This window comes from Asparagus officinalis, chromosome 7 (genome assembly GCF_001876935.1).
Source record: "Asparagus officinalis chromosome 7, Aspof.V1, whole genome shotgun sequence".
Classification (NCBI taxonomy): Eukaryota; Viridiplantae; Streptophyta; class Magnoliopsida; order Asparagales; family Asparagaceae; genus Asparagus; species Asparagus officinalis.
The window spans coordinates 135,704,445-135,724,669 of NC_033800.1; the positions used below are offsets into that span (position 1 = coordinate 135,704,445).

Consider the following 20,225-nt stretch of genomic DNA (forward strand, 5'->3'; position numbering starts at 1 on the left):
ATCTCATTAACATTTCATTTCGTTGTTTTCATCCCAAAAAGTTATGAAAACACTTTTCTTAAGTGTGGGTCACATCACCCAATACTACAATGACAACTCATCTCATCTCATTTCATTTCTTATTTTTAAGAATGAACCAAACAAAAGAAATCAACAAACTACAGGAAATAGGTTTCTTATAATTCATTTCCTTATTTTTTCCGCCAACCAAACAACATCAAAACTAGTTTTCTTAAAAAATCACTCACATCATCCAATAATAATGTGACAACTAACATCATTTCATCTCCATTTCTTTGATTTCCTTCTTTTTTTAGCAAACCAAACACTCCCAAAACAATTCTTCTTAGAAATAGTTTTCTATTTCTTTGATTTCCCATTTTTTTAAGGCAAACGAACAGACCCTTAAGGGAAGAGAGGATTAAAAAAATTAATTTAAGCAGTCTTTTTTGGCTTAGCAAGATTTTTACCAACTCCTGCCTAATTTTTGCTAATAATTTTTTTTGACCAAGATCAAACATGGTCTTATTTTGAGAAATTCCCAAATAGACCTTAAGTTTATAACCACCCATGTTTCACCTCAACTGTAGAGTTTTAGTATTGTGACAAAGATATTGGAATGAAGTCTGAGCCAATCCATATTTGAGTCTTCCCGCTTGCTACCCATAAATTTAAAACAGTTTTTAAAAAAATTGATAATGCCATATGAGTCTAGGTTTCTGTCCATAGAAGAGATGCTCAATCTACAAAGCCATGTTAGAATATGAAACTATGCTTTTCAATTCTCGCTAGAACTTCAACGTTTTGATACACAGTGGAAGAGACTTGGATAACTTATATTAATTAAGTAGTTTGTAAATTATTTATTAATTTTTTTTTTAGGAAAAAAAAAATCTCAAAACCACTGACAATAAAAAGTGAGCTAGCTAGTCTCCTCCAATCTGATTAGGAAAAGTCATAAAGACTTTTGAGCCACATGTACGTTGCAATCATGGATCCATCGGGGGCCCACTTGCTCTCTCGGTCTCTCCCTCTCCTCACGTGGTTCAGGCGCGCATGGCCCCCCAACCCCCCACATCTTTATAAGACTGAGAAATCTCAGCTAGTTCTCCCAGAGAACCGGACACAATCATGCAGGCCGAGAGGGCCCATGGATCCGTAGCCCACGTCGTGCAATTTTCTTAAGCTCACCGCCGGTACTTAAGCTGGATATTCAGCATCCAAGTCTGCGGCGGAGATTAGAAATAATGAACAAACGGTACTTTATAAGAGAGGAGAGAGATAGAGAGAAATAAATTATACACGGAAATTAATGCAAATCAGGAGGGCTCATGAGCTATTCATTTCTCTTTATCTCTCTCCTCCCTTATAGAGTGTCCATGAGCACTCTATAGAAAAACCGATGAACAAAGCAGAAGCAATTCTTCAGGTCGTAACAGCAAATGCTGACCAAGGATATGGTTGCAAGCCAAAAATCTATTGTTTCGCATCATTATGTGTTCTCGTTCTTTCCCATGAGACTATGAGAGGGTTAGAATCTATGAGAACCCTCCCTTTCTTATCATAATTTTATATAAGGAAAATAGCAAATCCTACGACTTCAGCAACTAATCAATTATTGGATTTAGATTTGAAAATATATGTACCTAGGTAAAAATCCAAACATCTAAATGATGGATTTGAAATCGAATTTCTGCAATAAATTAAACACAATAAGTGAATATTTTCCGGATGCAACATCTGCTGTATTTACAACTGCGCTGGCTTAGATAAATATAATCATTCCATTTAGGGTAAGATCAAGCATAATTCACAGTCCATTGCAAATGTATGTAACAAACTTTTAGTAAGGAATTGACAGTAAATAATGTGCACGTTGGTTAAAGAACAGCTATCAACCACAGTCAAGGGCTACAGCCGTATTAATCACCCTCATAATCATCAATTGACTTTTAAACGCCACCCGAGCAAACAAACCTCACACCTTCGGGCCCCACCCCGCTCCGTCACGTTGACACGTAGGTCCGTGAGCGGGTGCGGGTGAGCGTAAGCCTACACTTTCCCGCTTTAACCGCGGTTGTTAATGCGGGAAAACCCAACGGTAAACCCAACACTAATCGCGGCTTCGAATTTAATTAATGGAGAAAAGAGGAAGGCGGTGAAGCTACCTCCCCCTGGCCTCTCATTTCTCGGGGGCGGTGACCGGATCCGGCTCCCGAGGGCGAAGACTCAGAGAGAGGTTTTTAAAATAAAAGCTTTTACCTACTTTCGGAGCGTAGGGAGTGGGAGTTTCTTTCTTTATTCGATTTTTTCTCTCTTCGTTTTTTTTGGGGTACTGAAAAAATAAATTCCCGCCCTTCGCGCTTCTTGAATTCAATCTAGAGAGCGAGAGAGCGGGGGAGAGAGAGAGAGAGAGAGAGGAGTTCCGATGAAATGGGGACGCCGGAGCGGAGCAAGATCGTAGGGGTGGCGGCGCTTTCGAAGTTCGAGGTTCGATCTGTTCGCCTTTCCTTTTCTAGGGTTTCGATGGGGGTTTTATTCTCGGAAATTTGGGGGATTTTGTTGTTTTTGTGGTCTCATTTGTTCGGATCGGAGGATTTGGTTGGTTGAGAATCCTAGAAGCTTGGAATTTTTTTTTCCACTGGGAATCGATCGAATTTGGGGATTTTTTCTGGTGGGTTTTAGTTTTATTGTTAATTTGAAGTATTTTGTAAGCTTCATTGTGCTGTGGTTGTTAGAGAATAGGGTTTTTTTTTTGTCACGCTTAGTGCGAATTTGTTATGGAAAAAAAGGGTTTATGGTTTAATTGGAAGTACCAGCTACTGTTTCCTTTATTAGATCATTATTTATCTTAGTTGTTTGATCGCGCTAAGTTCTTTTTCCCTGTTCGCTATCAATGTGTTTTTTTGGTGATATATCTTCATTAAAATGTCTATTTGTTCATGGCATAAGTTCTGTATTCCTTATGCTGGATTCATATTTGCTGGTATCATATTTTTTTTAATTGTATCACATTATTTTGATCGCCAAATGCATGCCTTTTGAGATGAAACGGAGTGTGCCTAATTTTGTCAACCTGAAGTTAGCACATGTGATGTAGAATTTTGAAGTGTTATATTGACTCTCTGGCTTTCTTCTATTTTAGATACTTTGGCTCAAGTGTTTGATTCTTGTTCTATTCCTCTTTTAGCAAAATGAACGCAAAGCAAACAGAGGTCATTTCTACACATTATTGCCCTGGAAATCCACATAGATGTTCATCCATTGCACACATAGTTGTTTGTGAATTGTATGTAAGGTCCTCCTTTAAGATTAACTGATTAAGGAATGGTAAATACTGGGCATTTCCGTATTTGCTGACGTCAAAAGTGTGGATATTGCTTCCTCTCTCATATGATAAAGTGCTTTATTGCAATATGCAGGTGATGAGTAGCGTAAGGCTAGTTTTAATGTGGCATACCTTAACAATTATTATTTGATGCAGGATTCCCCAACTTTCAACTTTATCGATGATCTATCTCCTATCCAGCCTGTTAAGTCAGCACATGGAGTACAAGTGTTCCATTCTTTGAGTTTTGCTTCAATTTCTTCAGTGTTTACTTCGCCACAAGTCAGTTCACAGAAGGAATCTAGATTTAGGTAATAATCTCTTTCATAATCCAGAGATTATTAGTTTTAGTCTCACTCTATGGAAATTCCATCTTACCTTTATCTTTCTTCAGGTATCCTTGTTCAGGCTCATCAAAACTTGGGAGTTCAGCTGAAAATTTGGATCAAAACAATCTATACACAGGAACATCAGATTATATTAACCTTGCTGTTGCTCGAGAGAAATGCAATACGATATGCTCACTGAATGAAGCTAATGTTGACCCACCTGAGCAGTGTACAACCCGACCTAATGATGTGCCCCAGGCCGCCATTCAGTATGACCGTGACAGTCCCAAGCATAATACAGTAGCTGGTTGTGGTGTCAAAACAGAAGTTAAGTTAGATAATGGTGAAGCTCTGGTTGAACTAGCTCATGTTGCTCATGATGGTGTTGAAAAGAGAAAAGTTTTGTTTGCTACTGAGATTGAGCTTAGGGACGAACATCAGTCAACACAAGATGAGGAAGAAGTGGCTGCATGTGACTGGGAAAATTTAATTTCTGTAGATACCAATGATCTGCTGGTTTTTGATTCTTCAACTGACTCGGAGGCTTGCAAAGATCAGGAAGAAGATTTTGGGGATGATGATGCTACATTAATGTCTTCTTTGAAGCCTGTAGATAGTGTTGATCCTTACTTTCGAAATGCTGTGCAGTATCCTCAAGAAGGAAATGATGAACATGCCATTGAGGAACATGGAACAGATCACACTCCCCAAATACTCTCAGGCACCTTTCAGAATCAAGTTTTGTTGAGTGATGAAGATCACGAAACTGAAAAAGAAACTGGCAATTGTATCTCTGCTGACTGCAAGGTAACTTGAAGTGACGGTGCTATACCAAGTCCTCTAACAATCTCTTGTCCAAGTGTCTTCAATATCTAAAATTGTAACATTATTTCAAAATTTAAACTATCTATTGCTTTTATTTATTTCTCTTTCTCTCAATGCATCAACCATCTCTAAGAGACTGTTTCATGTTGGCCTTCAGCCTATTTGGAGTTGAATGTTAAAGATATAGCTTGATGCATTCTGCTTAAGTTAATGGGAATACCTATCTGACAGAAGCATTTACCTAATGCTTAATTTGGGCTTAAACCTCTTCATTGCCAGTTCAAAATGTCAATTTACTTTTATGCATTCTGAGCGAGTCACCTTGTTGTAAAAGATGTTTCATTGGGTCTTAAGCCTTGCGAGACGGAATATTACAGATTGCCTGATGCCCTTTGTTGACCCTCAACTCATTGGCTTAATCTAACAGGAATATTTAGCTACCAGCCTACCAATAAGAATTGCTTCTGATCCATAAATTGCAGATGCAAAAGATGTTGAGGGGACTGGTGCTCAGTCGTTTAGATTCATGTTTCTTCTTGATTTTTGATAGTTATGTTTTCTGATTTTAAGAGGGAACATGCTGAATGAGAAGCATGCATAACCAACATCTCTTTTGTCTAGGAATATCTAGAACCCCCCCCCCCCCCCCCCCCCACACACACACACCCCAAAAAAATCACCAAAAAAAAAAAAACAGCACGCCGCCCACTACCCGCCGGAGAAAAGTACCCTATATCTTGATATCACTCGCAGGCCACGATTCAGTGACTCATGTTTTTTGGTAAAGAAGTGTTAATCCTGAACAGTTTTGGAGCATTAGATTTTCATGAGTTTCTGAGTTCAAACCTCATTCTTGGCAGGTTAAAATGTCTTTGCTCACAAGAAACTCACGTTCATATCCACGGCCTTTCCACATGATCTGAAGGGCCATGCATGGAAGATTAAGTTTGGTTTATGTACATTGTTAGCCGACAACCCAGAAAAATGAGTTTTATTTCCTGGCAATAATTTACATCTCGAAATTTTTTATTAAAATCTGCAGTAATGGTTTTGTATTATACGTATTGCCTTTAGCACTTGTTATTTACAGCTTAAGCTTCAAACTTTTTGTGTGTGTGCAGGTTGAGTCTCAGCAACAACGCGGCATGAGAAGACGGTGTCTGACTTTTGAGTTAGCTGGAGGTTCAAAAAAGAACTCAACCATTAATTCAAACCTTCATCCTTCAGTTTTATTGCCATCCAGCAGAAAATGCACTGCAGATAATAAAAATTTAATTTCGTTGAAGCCAGGAAGTAGTTCATTGTCACGTGCATTACCCAGTATTGGGTTGCATTTAAACACTTTGAGAACAATCCCAACTGATAGAATGGTTACCAAGGGTACTCCTGCTTTGGGTAAGCGATTCATTAGTATGTCATGCTCTATTAACCCATATCCTCCAGTAACAGTTGAACAGAGTGCTGTGGAGAAGTCATTGGATGTTGTAATGGACAAACATCCTACTGGAAAGGAAGTTCTAAATCATGATGTCTCACATGATGATGCTTCCAAAGCACCTGAGTTTGACGATAGCAATAATTTAACTCAGAGGAGTCCTAAGAAGAGAAAGTGAGTTATCACATCCTATTTCTTGTCTTAATTCTCTTCAATTTAATACAACATCTCGATGGGTGTATACAGGTGTAAGTCAGAAAGTGATGGTGATGGTGATGCTTGCAAGCGTTGTAATTGTAAAAAGTCAAAATGTTTAAAGCTGTAAGTTTCTTTCAACATAATTACTTTTCTACAAATGCATTGATGAAAATATGCTAATCATTCAAGAAAGTTGTATTTTTCTTAAAGCATGTTTGGCAACTTACTTATAAGTAAGCTATTTTACTTGTAAGTACTTTTCAACTTATAAGGTGCTGAGAGTTTACTTTTTCATTTATTTCTAACATATATTATAAGTAGCGGAAAAATAAGTTGGGATTCTCCAACTTGTTTTCTACCTACTTCGAAGGAGTTTTCCTTATTTAGGCGAAAAGCCCAAAATACCCTTGGACCCCCTTTATCAATCTACAAAAGTAAACTCTCCGCACCTTATAATTAATTAATAAATATAAGAAATTTATTAAATAGTGGCACTATTAATTAATTAATAATTTCATTAAAATATTATTTATTAATAAGAAATTATAATTAATTAATATCATTATTATTTAATTAATTTATGAAATAATAATTTACTTAATTACTTAATAAATTTTATTAAATGAGTATTTAAATAATAAGAAATTAATTAGATAATAAGAAATTAATTTAATAGTGCCAATATTAGTAATTCATAGCCATAAATAATGTGATATATAAAATATATTTTAACTAAATAGTTTCTTATTATAAATGAAATTTGTTATTAATTAACTAGCTAATTAATAAATTAATTTACAAATTACTAAATTAATTTACTAGTAAGTACTATGATATTGATAAGTTATATTTTATTGTTAAAAAGAAATAGTTTTCTTATGAATTTTTTAATCAACTATTAATTAAATTTATTAATTATTAGTAATTACTATTTAAATATGTATTTACATTTTTTTACTTTTAATAATAAGTAATAATAATAATTATTAATTATTTACTTAGTTCATAAATATCTTTATTTTTAATTATTATTTAATTAGTATGAAATTATTTAATTAATATTAATATTAGTAAGTAATAATCAAAATTAATGTAATATATAAAAATATTTTATTTATATATATTAATTGTTATGAATAATTAATTTTTAACTTACTAATTAATAATTTTACTAATAATAGCTTTTAACATAAAATAATTAAATAGTTCAAATGTTGATGATTAATGTAAAAATAATTAATTTTATTATTTACTTAGTTAATTAGTTAATAAATTTACTAGTCGTAATTGTCTGCCTAATATATAATTGATTAGTTAGTTTCAACATGAGATTCAACAAGATGTCCTCTTTGGTCATTTGAAAAAACTACCACAAACTTATAAGTTATTGGTTTACTAAACATATAACTGTACTTATATTCCTATAAGGTAAGAGTTTTACCTTATTTTTTAACCTCCTTATCAGGAGTTTTCAAAACATGTAATAAGTAATAAGGTTTCAAAAAATAAGCAGCTACCAAACATTCATTTATTCTGAGAAAATAACTAGATGAACTTCTCCTCCCCTAACGACATTGGCAATTGTATTCCTGGTTGTATAGCCTAAAATTCATGGAAATTCCACCTGCGTATAAGCTTCAAAACCATTTGGCTGTTTATTGTCTACTTATTTTGTCATGCTGATACCATCTGCAGTTATTGTGAGTGTTTTGCTGCTGGAATCTATTGTGTTGAGCCTTGTGCTTGCATAGGATGTCTCAACAAGCCAATCCATGAGGAAACAGTTCTGGCTACTCGCAAACAAATAGAATCTCGCAATCCACTTGCATTTGCTCCTAAAGTAATTCGAGCCTCTAAACCTGTTCAAGATATGGGGGTAAGTGTCTCAGCATTAACCTGCTCTTTAACCATATTATTTTATCAGCTGCTCAGCAAATTTGCCCCTTTTTTAATCCTCTAGGAAGAAACAAACAAAACTCCTGCTTCGGCCAGGCATAAGAGAGGATGTAACTGTAAGAAATCAAATTGCCTAAAGAAATACTGTGAATGTTTTCAGGTTTGTGTCTTGGCTTATTTAACTTCTTCCTTTTGTCATTAATCTGATATGTCATCTGACTTCTCTTTGAAGGGTGGTGTTGGATGCTCTCCAAGTTGCAGATGTGAGGGGTGTAGAAATACATTTGGAAGAAAAGATGGTGAGTTTTGTTACAAGAGGCCATTTATTGCTTTCCATGATGGGTGTTTAGTTAACAATTCACCTTCAGAATGGTTTATTTGTGAAGTTTATTGTGTATTTTCTACTCACTAATAATCATCAACATTTATAAATGTTTTTTCTTGCTTTTGTCATCTAGCGTTAATTTTATATATACTTATGCAGTAAAATCGGTTAATCTGTTCTATATCGATTATGTCTTTTGAAGTTGGGGTCTTAAGATGATCATTGGTGTCAGTTCTTTTCTTCGCGTATTTAACTTAAGCACATTCATGCTTGTACCGGGTTAACTCTAATATATATAACCATACTCATTTTCTCCTTGAATCGCAGTCAATTTGGACCAGTTTTCCCACTATGTGTGGATTACGCTGATAGATGAGTGAATCAAATTGGTATTTACCATTTCCAAGTCATGGGTGGAGCATTCTGATCCTGTGAATCATCAGAATGCTCTTAGTATAGTTTAAGTTTTATTTTCTTCATTAAGGCAGGTGTAAAAAATATTAAAATTCTTTCGTGTAAATTAAATGCTTTATTTGTCTGTTTTTCTGTATAAAAATATTAAAATCCTTTCATGTAAATTAAATTACTTACGTAAAGGGATATATTCTCTATATATCTTTAGCTATTACCTTATCTCTGTATAGTTATTGTCTCATGGCTTTTATGTGGCACATATTTTTAATATAGGCTTTGATGATGCTGAACATGCCAAAGAACTAACTGTCAGTGGTGAGAAGCAACAGAGCAATCTGCAGGAGGACCAGAATGATCATCAATCACCAGGAGGCACATTACCAATAACACCATCTTCTGAAATTTTCAGGTCACACCAAAGTTTATCATTCTTAAAATTTTCTCATTTGGTAAGCTTTACTAAAGCATAATTTTTTTTTTCCTACAGACCCTTTGTTAAACCATCTTTACATTCAAACGGGAAGCCCCCTCGATCTTCTACTCTTTCCATTGGATACTCAACATTACAACCTCTTAGAAAATGCGAATTCCCCCTCCAAAAAACTGCAAATCATTTTAACCCCCCTGCTGAGGGTGATACTCCTGAGATCCTAAGGGATGATGCGTCATGTAATAATGGTGTGAAGACTATCTCGCCAAATGGAAAGAGGGTTTCGCCTCCACATAAAGCACTTGGATTATCTTCAAAAAGTAAGGGAGGAAGGAAATTGATACTGAAATCAATTCCTTCATTCCCATCCCTCAATGGAGATGAGACCAGTGAACACTGAGCAGTTCATTCCAGCAATAATCATGTTTGGCCGAGCTGAAGAAGTTTGCTGTTACTGTGTGACGTAGTATTAATGTACGGCTTGTGGTAGTTATTAGCTGTTGAGGTATGTTTATATGCATAGTGTTGTATAATAAGTAGTACTTTTTATGTAACTGATTTGTTGTACATTTTTTCTTAGTGTAAAATTTTAAAGGAGGTACTCATCTCCATGAGTTTTCCCACATATTTCTCTCCTTGTTATTTGGAAATTCACGTTGCTGTTTTCCCAGTTTTGTGAATGCATTTTGTATGAGTTTATTAAAGTGGTATCGGTAAAGAGGATCATGTTTAAACGCTATAAGTTCAAATTGGCTTGGTTTAAATTTCTGTATTAAACGTTAGTGGGTTAAAATTTGTAGCAGAAATTGGAACGAATTGAAGTCTCGTACTCTAAGAAGTGAACTTGATTAAGCTTTACTTCTCCTTGAAATGCCTGGAAAACTTTGGCAGAATTCACATTTGCAAGACTGGTCAACTGTTAGATCGATCTTTTTAAGTCAACTATATGCCTCTTTTCTGCGTGTCTTGTTCTAATTCAAGAAAATTAAAGTCATGATCACAACAACAAGGTAATTACACAGAAACAATCTTTCATTTTTAATCTGTATATAAAACACCTTTAAAGTTAATTCTTGTTGTAATCAATCACATCTAAGTCTTTTTTTTTTTGTGCTAAAACCCAAAATTACCATTAAAAAACTCATCCAACGCACATGACTCATGTTGTATTCAGGTCTTATTAGGATACAATTCACGTACATTGAACTTGGATATTTTAAGCTTATTTTTGGAGTTTTAGTAAATATTTGATTGAGAGGTGGTTGACTGCAACGAAAAACCTAATTGAAAGGTGATTTTCGTATAATTATCCTATTTTTGCAGCGGTTTCTAAGGAAAAAACCCTAGAGTTGAGCCGCAAGTTTGCTGCTATACAGCGTAATATTTTCGTATCTGTTTCCTCAAAGATGACTTGCGCGATCTTATTTAAGGAGTGAGAAGATAAGAAATTGTAAGCTTGGAGAAGCAACAAGTTAGCAAATTGACATAACATCTTGTACAAGAATGAGAAACTTTGATGTAAGCTGGTTCACTCAAATGAACATAATTCCAGGCTACACGTTATTAGTGTGTTGTAATGTAGTTCCATTGTTTTATTTATTTTTGTACTAAACAACACGCTTTGAGTAAGTTGTTTGATTCCGATAATTGCTAAAAGAGCATCAAGTAATCACCGCTCATCTTTAACGACTACAGGATATAGCTGGAAAAGTCAAAAACATGCAAATACTCTTGCAATCCAACCGCTGACATCCATGCTGGATACTGTTAAAAATACATTACATTTCTATTTAGAAGCAATCGAATAGAGATTCGATGTCCATTTACATCTTCGGCAGAGCTAACATACAGGAAACGAAAGCAGTATTCTACGCAAAAATATATCACTCTTTCTCTGGAACCAGGATTGGACTTGTGACACAACAAACAGTACACGTTAGCTCAGGCTACTAACAAAGAGATGAAGCTGTAAAGCGCCAAAAAAAAATCACTCATACCTAGTATAAATTTTAAAAAGAAAGTGACGTGGATGTTACTAGTCACTCGAGTATTCATCCTCGCGATCTTCATGCTGTGTTACGAACTTCTCAATGAATCTTTTGCGCACACCCTCTATAACATCATCCTTGGATGAATCCCCACTTCGCCCATCATTTAGCACTGGATCTGACCCACAAAGCGCTAAAGCAACAGCTGAAACATAACGAAGTATCAGTATAAGTACAAAGCACTTTATTATCGCATGTGTCATCTTCTCAAGTACTAGTAAAAAAAAACAGATTTAAACAATCGTGTATATCCCTCACTCCCACAATTTGAAGCTTTCGACTGTTGCAAAGCGTCTATATTCAAATCCAGTCAAAGTGCTTTTATCATGGAACCAAAACAACACGAGTGACCAAAAATTTGTGCTAGAACATAAGAACACATCTGCAAGAACTTAAAAGTGATTGAATTCTTTTTTTAATTGAACTCAGACAGATTTCCTACACTGTCCTAATATGTAGGCGCTGACATGTCCTAAACTTGAGAACTCTTTGTCATAGATCACATATGTTACCAAGTTTTCTCAAATGTCTCTTTTACGAAAATTTAATAAATTGATCAATTGGAAAAAGGTGCACACACAATATGGAATCAATTATATCAATTGAAAACTTCTCTTTCTGTAACAAAGTATGCCACTCTGTCTTAAATCATGCCTATCCTATACTGGGTGTGTGTACTCAAAACACCCTTTATTCTTCCCTGTCATGTTCGCCACATATTTGTCTGAAAATGACTTACCAATTCCAACAGAGGAGTACTATGTCTTATAAATGTTCTTTTTTCTGCTGAAGATAAAAATTAGTGAAGATTAACATCAAACTTAATCCTCAGGTGGTAAAGGTGGTCTGTGGGTTGAGGAAGTCTAGAGCTCTAGGCTTAGTCCAGCTATGGCGGTATGGCCTTTATTCATAACAAACCAACATTTTAATTGAAATCGCATTTAGAAAGAAGTGCATGTTAGTATGAAAACAATGAATATCAAAGTTGACAAACCGGCATTAAGTAAAATCCAATTGGTCCAAGGTACATGGTTATGATGCTGGTATGCTGTTGGGGTTGCATTTTGCTGTGTCAGATAAAGAGAACCAATATGGTAGCTGAGAATAAATTTAAGAACACCTAGAGACGGGAGAACACCATAATTTCATAGTATATGAGTTTTGCCTGAATAAGTTTTATCATAAAAAAGCCTCATGATATTGATTAATGTGGGATCTCCATCTATTAGAATTAAAGGTCCCGTTTCGTATATACAGGATGCTCCTAGTTTATGTTACACGTGGTTGATGGTCAACGTAGCTATCAGACATAAATAGAGATAAAAATAGGGAATAAGAAAAACCAAAGGGATACAAGTGGATAACAAAAACAAGGCCTCAGCTTTCATCAATACAAAGTTTATTCATCATTCGCTCTTCCTTTTTTCCCACAATCAATTTCAATCTTCGTATACGCTATTACATGAAAAAGATCTTTATCTTCCACAAGAAGCACTATCATTCAACATACTAAGCTATGCAGACCGCATATAATCAATCTAAATGGTTCTTAACACGAACAAGAATGTCCATAATCAGCAACTTGGTGCAAAACAGTTACTATTATACAACACAGTTTGCACAATAGCTAACATATAACAAAAGAAAACCTAGGTGTAAGATAACAAAAGGGGAAAACTTACCTTCAGGTGTGCATTTCCGAGAACCAAAGTGACGCAACCCCACGTAAGTTGCTTTCACAGCACTGTTATTATACACCAAAATAGTAGGCAGGTTATGATCCGGATAGTTCGGAATGCAATCTGTGGAGATTATCTTGACAAATTTTGTTGCCGGGTATTTTTTTGCAAGCTCCTCCAAGCACTGTAAAAGTAGCTCACATTCCGGTATACTATCACAAAACAAAAAACAAATTCAAGAATAATTAACAATGTGAGAGACCATGTCAAAGATCATAGATAGCTAAAGAGCAAGATATGCAAAAATATAATTCACATAGTAGATGCACATACGCAAAGTTCTCTGAATCTCAACAACAATCGTCATAAGATTTCTACATGTACCCTATGGTTTCTACGACATTCGATGTCAGTGTTCATGAAAGTTGGCAAACACATACTTTTCCTACTTCTCCGTTCTAATTCCAACTAAAACAAGTATTCGTTACTCAGTAAGGATCACCCTCTTACTATGAATTATTGACATAACAAACTTAAAAAAGATCAAAATTTGAAATTACCCATCTTTGTACAGGAGCACAACAACCCAAACATCACCTGACGCCTGCGATACCTCCCTCACAAAATCCGAACCCGATATCGGCACCACCGATCCGAACCTCGCAACCCTCGCAGCCTCCCTCATCTCCGCCAACCTTTTCTTCCTTCAAAACCCAAAAAAATATCCCTAATTTGTCACAAACCTCAACTCAAGATCCAAACCCCAACCCCAAATTCTCACCTGTACTCTTCGAGGAACCGATCGTCGTCGAGATCGGGATCGTCCTCGAGGTCCTCGAGCTCGTCGGCGGTGCGATCGTCGATCCAAGACTTGGACTTTGGCTGGAGGTCGGGGTCGTCGGCGGGAGTGAAGGCTGGGGGCTTGAAAGGCGCGGGCTTTGGCGGGAGATTGCCGAGCTTTCGCTGGATATCGTCCCATTGAGTGCTGGCGCCCTCGACGTCCTTGTATACGAAGTGGTAATCCGCCATTGATCTCAAGATTGGATCTTGTTTCTCGCTTTCTCTTGCTCTGTTCTGTGATTTTCTTTCTATGTCCTTTTTTTTCCCCGATTTTTTTTTTGCTCGTGATTTTTTTTCCTAGTCCTTTTACGGTGAGGTGAAGCAGCTGTGAAATGTTGGGCCGCGAAATATTTAGGCCCATTACTTGATTGAATTCGCTCTCTGAAAAAGGGCCTGCTTTTATGGGCCGCCAACATTTAGGTGATTGTTTTATGTTCCCCAAAGTAAGGATCTGATTAAAATTCATTTTTCAACCAAAAAAAATTAGGAAAATCTTTTGTTTCTTTTTGCTTGCATAGAACATCATCTCTATCTTACTATATAAAGCAAACATAAGAGGTAAATTTCACAAACTCCATGAACTATGGGGTGTCTCACGAAACCCCTACTAAAATCTCAATGTCTCCCAACAAGAGTCTTCAATAGCGTTAACGGGTTAACAAACACTTGTTTCCTACGCAATCAAAATAACAGGCAGCGACGCCATTAACACCGTAAGGTTGTATATTGGGAGAATACAGATAAAGAGGCGGGGCCATCGGCCCGGGAATCCCACATGCAACACACAATTCTCTCGGTAAATATTTGATAGAGAGGGTGAAACCAAACCTCTGATGAACCCACATTTTACGGCCTTTGCACTAGTCCGGTCCCGGTCGACATTGCGACATCCGCATCACCACCCGCACCGTTGACTTTGACTGAAAAGCATGAGGCTGAGTCTGACGCCACGTATCATATCAGAGACTTCAGTGAAGCTCGTCCCTGAAAACTAGTTATTGTTGGAGTTATAACTTAAAAACTTGGGTTTGTAGAGGAAAACTTTAGTCCCACATTGGAAAAGAGATGGGAAGATAGGCTCTTTATAAGCCTTCCCTTTCTCTCCTATGCCTAGAAGAAAACAAAGGTTATGCTCCACACCACACACGCGCGCGCCGGCCGGCTCGGGCTCGGGTTCGGGTCGGGTGGCGCGCGCACACGAATGCAGCTCCGGACTGAGGGGCTCTTAATCTGCTACATTTTTATTTTTGAATAATTAAAATATAATTTTTATTTTTGAACAATTAACATGTGATAAATATTTTGTAACAGAAATATTTCGTAACGGTAAAAATTTATTAGTGTGATTAAAAACGTGAAAAATATTTTGTGAATTTATTATGTAACGGAAGCGTTTTTTAATTTTATAACGGCTAAGCTTTATTAACGTGATTAAAACGTATTAACTACGAGTTTATGTAACGGCTGTTTAACCCTATAAAAGGACCAAAACCCGAATAGTTTTACACAGTGAAAAATCAACAGATCTCAAAACCCGAATAGTTTTACACAGTGAAAAACCCGAATAGTTTTACACAGTGAAAAATAGTTTTCTGTTTACGCTGGTTCCCTGAAAGTCTAGAAGAATTCGCAAAACCTTCTTGAAGCTCGTGCCGACGAGAAGGAGGTCGCCTGACCGAGGGTCGTTGTATCTCCGGGGACTTTTGCCGCGTAGCCCTGTACGAGAGGGGGCAATTAGTTTCTTGGGACAGTGCTTGCACGCCTCGACCATCAGGCCGTATTTCTAACCCTTATTTCTTTTTGTTTGAATTATTTCTTACATCTGCGTTACAATATTAATCCGTGATTATCTGTTAATTATTAAATTGCTTGAACTGATTTTCGTTATTGTCTAAACAGCTTATATTCCCATCAGTTATCATATGAAGGAAGGCCAAATTTGTAATTAACTTACCCTTGACTTCGATCACCTTTAGTCATTGCATAATTAATGGATCCCAAACACCTTGACTCCACTTTGTTATCTTAAAACACTTCTTACCAGTTTGGTATTTTAATTTCCAGCTCTGGCGACGTTTTATTATTTTTGTTAAAGCCAAATGTATAATTAGATCCACAACTTCGCCTCCCATGGAAAAAAAAAAACACGAGACTTCTTTTCGCCTAGTAGTTTTTAGCCTCCCAAGTTTTCTCTTCACTATATTTGGAGGTAATATAACGCCTTCCCCTTTTTGCCTCAAAATTACTTCCTTATAGTGGACTCAACATTCTTGCATAAGCTTGGGGCGTAGTTATTCCCCTTATATCAATGTGCCAAATAATCTTCTGATAATTTCCTTGTGAATATAAGATAGCACTTATAGCATCACATAAGGTTTCACAGTATTTCTTTATTGACAACGAAGTTTTGGTTCTAATTACACATTTGTTTTAGAAAAGATACCAAAAAGTTGTCAGGGTTCAAAAAAAAACTTAAACTGATAAGAGGGATATACAAAAAAATATCAGTCTAATAATTTAACCCTTTGATATGTTTCATTTATATTCTTGTTGATAAGCTGAAGAATTGGGTAAATGGAGTAGGCTCAATTCTTAGGGGCTGTTTGTTTGCCTAAAAAGAGGGAAATCAAAGAATAAGAAACCTATTTCTAAGAAAAATTGTTTTGAGATTGTTTGGTTGCCTAAAAAGAAGGAAATGAAAGAATGAGAGATGAGTTGTCACATTATTATTGGATGATGTGTGTGATTTTTTAAGAAAAAATGTTTTGAGGTTGTTTGGTTGGCTAAAAAAAGGAAATAAATTATAAGAAACATATTTACTGTAATATGTTCTTTTCTTGTGTTTGGTTCATTCATAAAAATAAGAAAATAGATGAGATGAGTTGTCATTATATTATTGGATGATGTGACCACACTTAAGAAAATCGATTTCCTAGCTTTTTTGGAGGAATTGAGTGGAAATAAAACGTTAATGAGATGAGATGAGTTGTCACCATATTATTGGATGATGTGAGTGATTTTTAAAAATGAGATGTGATGGAGATGTGATGAGTTGGATGATGTGACTCATTTCTTGTGTTTAGTTTATTTTTAAGAGATGATATGAGATGAGTTGTGAGATGAAAATAATATTTTATTAGATGTTGTGATGAGTTTTATGGATGAAAATGAATGAAAATAATATCTTATTGATTTCCATGTACCTTTTTCCTTTTCTTGATTTTTAGGAAACCAGCCAAACAGCCCCTAGAATAAATAGGAAATTGTTGCTTAAGCCCAAGAAAGTAGTGTTCTTCACAATCACATATTACGATTTATCTTGATTTTGAAGTAGAAATAGAGTGCAACAGACATGATGACAGTTACATCTGGATTTAATCACAATTGTCTAAGTACGTATTAAATGAACAATTGAAGGTAAACTCTCATGTACGAGATCTATATTGAATTTGCACTAGTCAATGTAAGTTTTAGTACCAAAAAAGAGACATTTGTGTTGAATCCGAGATGCAAGCTAAATGGGGGATGAATAGGATTGCTATCTTTTTTTAATATATAAACACAGAATATACAGCAAAATATAGCAAATAAAAGCGATAAACAATATAAAGTAATATAAATATCACAAACACAACCAACCAAGGAACGCATGAGGTTTTACAGTGGTGTGGATAAACAATCCTACATACATTCTTCCTTCTCGCGAAGAGGTTTACTCACTATGAAAAAAGTTCACCTGAATCACAAATCCGATTTAGTAGGCTTCTTGTTAGGATATGTGAAGCCTAACTATCAGACATGCCCTATACTTCAGATTGAAGAGGAAACAGAAGAAGTTGGAGGAACAGGGTCAACGACGAAAAAGTTCAAGAAAAAACGACGAGGATTCAGTTCGGCAGATTCACGGTTGACCGCAGGTGGCGCGCGATAGATCGCAAACGTGTACAAGACTTAGGATGGCTTCTGGATTTTCTGCGGTCGACTGCGACGGTCGACCGGGTTGGTCTCTGGACTTTCGACGGTCGACCGCGACGGTTGACCGCAATACCTACCCTATAAATATTTTCTGTTCTCTGTCGTTCGTCGCAGTCAACCGCCACGGTCGACCACGAATCGGGTTTTGGCCCAGGTTTGGTTTTTTGACCTGTTTTAGTTTTCTGTTTGTAATACCCTTATGATATTAAAGGGATGATTAGGGTAAATTGTAATAGAGACGAAAATAGTGAAATTTTCTTTTGCGAAGACCGTAGACGTAGCTTCTCACATTGAGAAGTGAACAACGTAAAATCTTGTGTGTTTGTGATTGTTTTCTTTCTCTCTTATCTCTATTTCCAAATCACATTAGGGGTTTGATCTCAAAAACCCAACAAGTGGTATCAGAGCTGCCAGGTTCGGCGCCAGCGATTTGAGGTCGGAGACATGGGATCTGAGAAGGAGACATCCAAGATTAAGAAGTTTGATGGGATAAATTTTGGATTCTGAAAGATGCAGATGGAGGATTACCTCTATCAGACGGATTTATACCCGCCACTGGGAGAGAAGCCGACAGATATGAAGGATGCGGAGTGGAAGCTATTGGATCGAAAGGCTCTTGGAGCGATTAGGTTGACCTTGTCGAAATCTGTAGCGTTCAACATCAAGAATAAGAATACGACGGCGGATCTCATGGCGGCATTGTCCAGTATGTATGAACAGCCCTCTGCGGCGAACAAGATACATCTCATTAAAAAGTTGTTTAATTTGAGGATGTCCGAGAGCCAGAAATTCAAGGAACACCTGAATAAGTTTAATGAGATCACGGTTCAACTAAACTCCGTCAATATCCAATTTGATGATGAAATCCAAGCCCTCTTGATACTTGGTCAATTACCTGACAGTTGGAAGGGTACCGTTATTTCGATTAGCGGGTCATGTGAAAAATCAAAACTGAAGTTCTCAGAAGTGGTAGACATGATTATGACTGAGGAGATTAGTAGGCAAGAGGAATGAATTTCTAATTCAGGGTCGGCATTGAACTTTGAGAGCAGAGGCAGAAACAAAAACAGAAATAGAGGGAATAGCCATGGAAGATCTAATTCGAGGAACGGCAAATCAAAGTCCAAAAATCACAAAAGCAAGAAGGAGATTGATTGTTGGAATTGTGGCTAGTTTGGCCACTATGAGAATCAGTGCAGAGAACCCAAGAAGGACAAGGAGAACAAGACTGAAGCAAACGTCGCCTCAGGAGAATCAGATGATGCCCTTATTTGCTCGTTGGAGAGCAAGACAGAATCATGGGTGCTGGATTCAGGAGCGTCGTTTCATGCTACCTTAAATAGAGATTTATTTGAGAGTTATGTTTCAGGAAACCTAGGAAAAGTCTATCTTGATGATGATCAGCCCTGTGATATCGTTGGCAAAGGAGTCGTGCAGATCAAGCTCAATGGGTCTATATGGAAGCTGAGCGATGTGAGACATGTTCCTAGCTTAAGGAAAAATCTGATTTCCATAGGACAATTGGCGAAAGAGGGATATGTAACAACCTTCGCATGTGATACGTGGAAGGTTACAAAGGGGTCCATGGTTGTTGCCCGTGGTACGAAGACAGGTTCTCTCTATATGACGATAGATGCATGTGGTTCCATTGCAGTGGCTGAAAGTAAGGAAGACCCAAATTTGTGGCGCCAAAGGCTTGGTCACATGAGTAGTAAAGGCCTAAAGGTTATGCAGTCAAATGGAAAGTTACCAGGTTTGAGGTTGGATGATTTTGACCTTTGTGAAAGTTGTATCTTTGGGAAACAAAAGAGAATAAGCTTCAAAAGGGTTGGCAGAACTCCTAAAGAAGAGAAGTTTGAGCTAGTTCACACAGATGTGTGGGGTCCAGCATCAGTACAATCCACTGGTGGAAGCTTATACTTTGTGACCTTCATAAATGATCGCTCGAGGAAGACTTGGGTCTATTTTATAAAACACAAATCAGAAGTGTTTGAAGTATTCAAGAGGTGGAAGGCTATGGTAGAAAATAAAACCGGTTTGAAGATCAAGAAGCTTCGATTAGACAATGACGGTGAATATGAAGATTCAGAGTTCAAGAAGTTCTGTTATGATGGTGGCATCAGATTGGAGAGAACAATACTAGGTATACCATAGCAGAACGACATAGCAGAACGAATGAACAGAACGTTGACTGAGAGAGCCAGAAGCATGAGACTACAAGCAGGACTCCCAAAGCAATTCTGGGCAGAAGCAGTCAACACAGCTGCCTACTTGATTAACCGAAGACCATCGGTACCTTTAGAGCACAAAATACCTGAAGAAGTTTGGAGTAGAAAGGAGGTAAACCTTTCTCACCTGAGAGTATTTGGCTGTGTTTCATATGTTCATTTGAGTGATCATGTTAGAAATAAACTTGACTCTAAATCCTTGAAATGCTATTTTATTGGCTATGATGATGATGAGTTTGGCTACAAGTTCTGGGATGAGTAGAATAAGAAAATCA

The 20,225-nt window shown here is 36.7% G+C and overlaps 2 protein-coding genes across 3 annotated transcripts; one reads left to right on the forward strand and one right to left on the reverse strand.

Moving 5' to 3' along the window:
- On the forward strand, positions 2,204-9,805 carry LOC109848542 (protein tesmin/TSO1-like CXC 2). Its single transcript, XM_020418100.1, has 10 exons — positions 2,204-2,490; positions 3,485-3,639; positions 3,723-4,464; positions 5,604-6,091; positions 6,164-6,238; positions 7,811-7,991; positions 8,076-8,171; positions 8,244-8,310; positions 9,024-9,159; positions 9,238-9,805. The coding sequence occupies exons 1-10, from the start codon at positions 2,434-2,436 to the stop codon at positions 9,578-9,580; spliced, it is 2,340 nt and encodes a 779-aa protein (XP_020273689.1). The 5' UTR covers positions 2,204-2,433; the 3' UTR covers positions 9,581-9,805.
- Positions 10,912-14,019, reverse strand: LOC109850012 (phosducin-like protein 3). Of its 2 annotated transcripts, XM_020419907.1 has the most exons (5): positions 13,689-14,019; positions 13,468-13,611; positions 12,911-13,119; positions 11,178-11,373; positions 10,912-11,091 (listed from the first exon to the last, which is right to left on the reverse strand). In XM_020419907.1, the coding sequence occupies exons 1-4, from the start codon at positions 13,934-13,936 to the stop codon at positions 11,216-11,218; spliced, it is 759 nt and encodes a 252-aa protein (XP_020275496.1). In that variant the 5' UTR covers positions 13,937-14,019; the 3' UTR covers positions 10,912-11,091; positions 11,178-11,215. The 2 variants fall into 2 exon arrangements, with proteins under 2 accessions (XP_020275496.1, XP_020275495.1); XM_020419906.1 differs by having other exon boundaries at positions 10,912-11,373.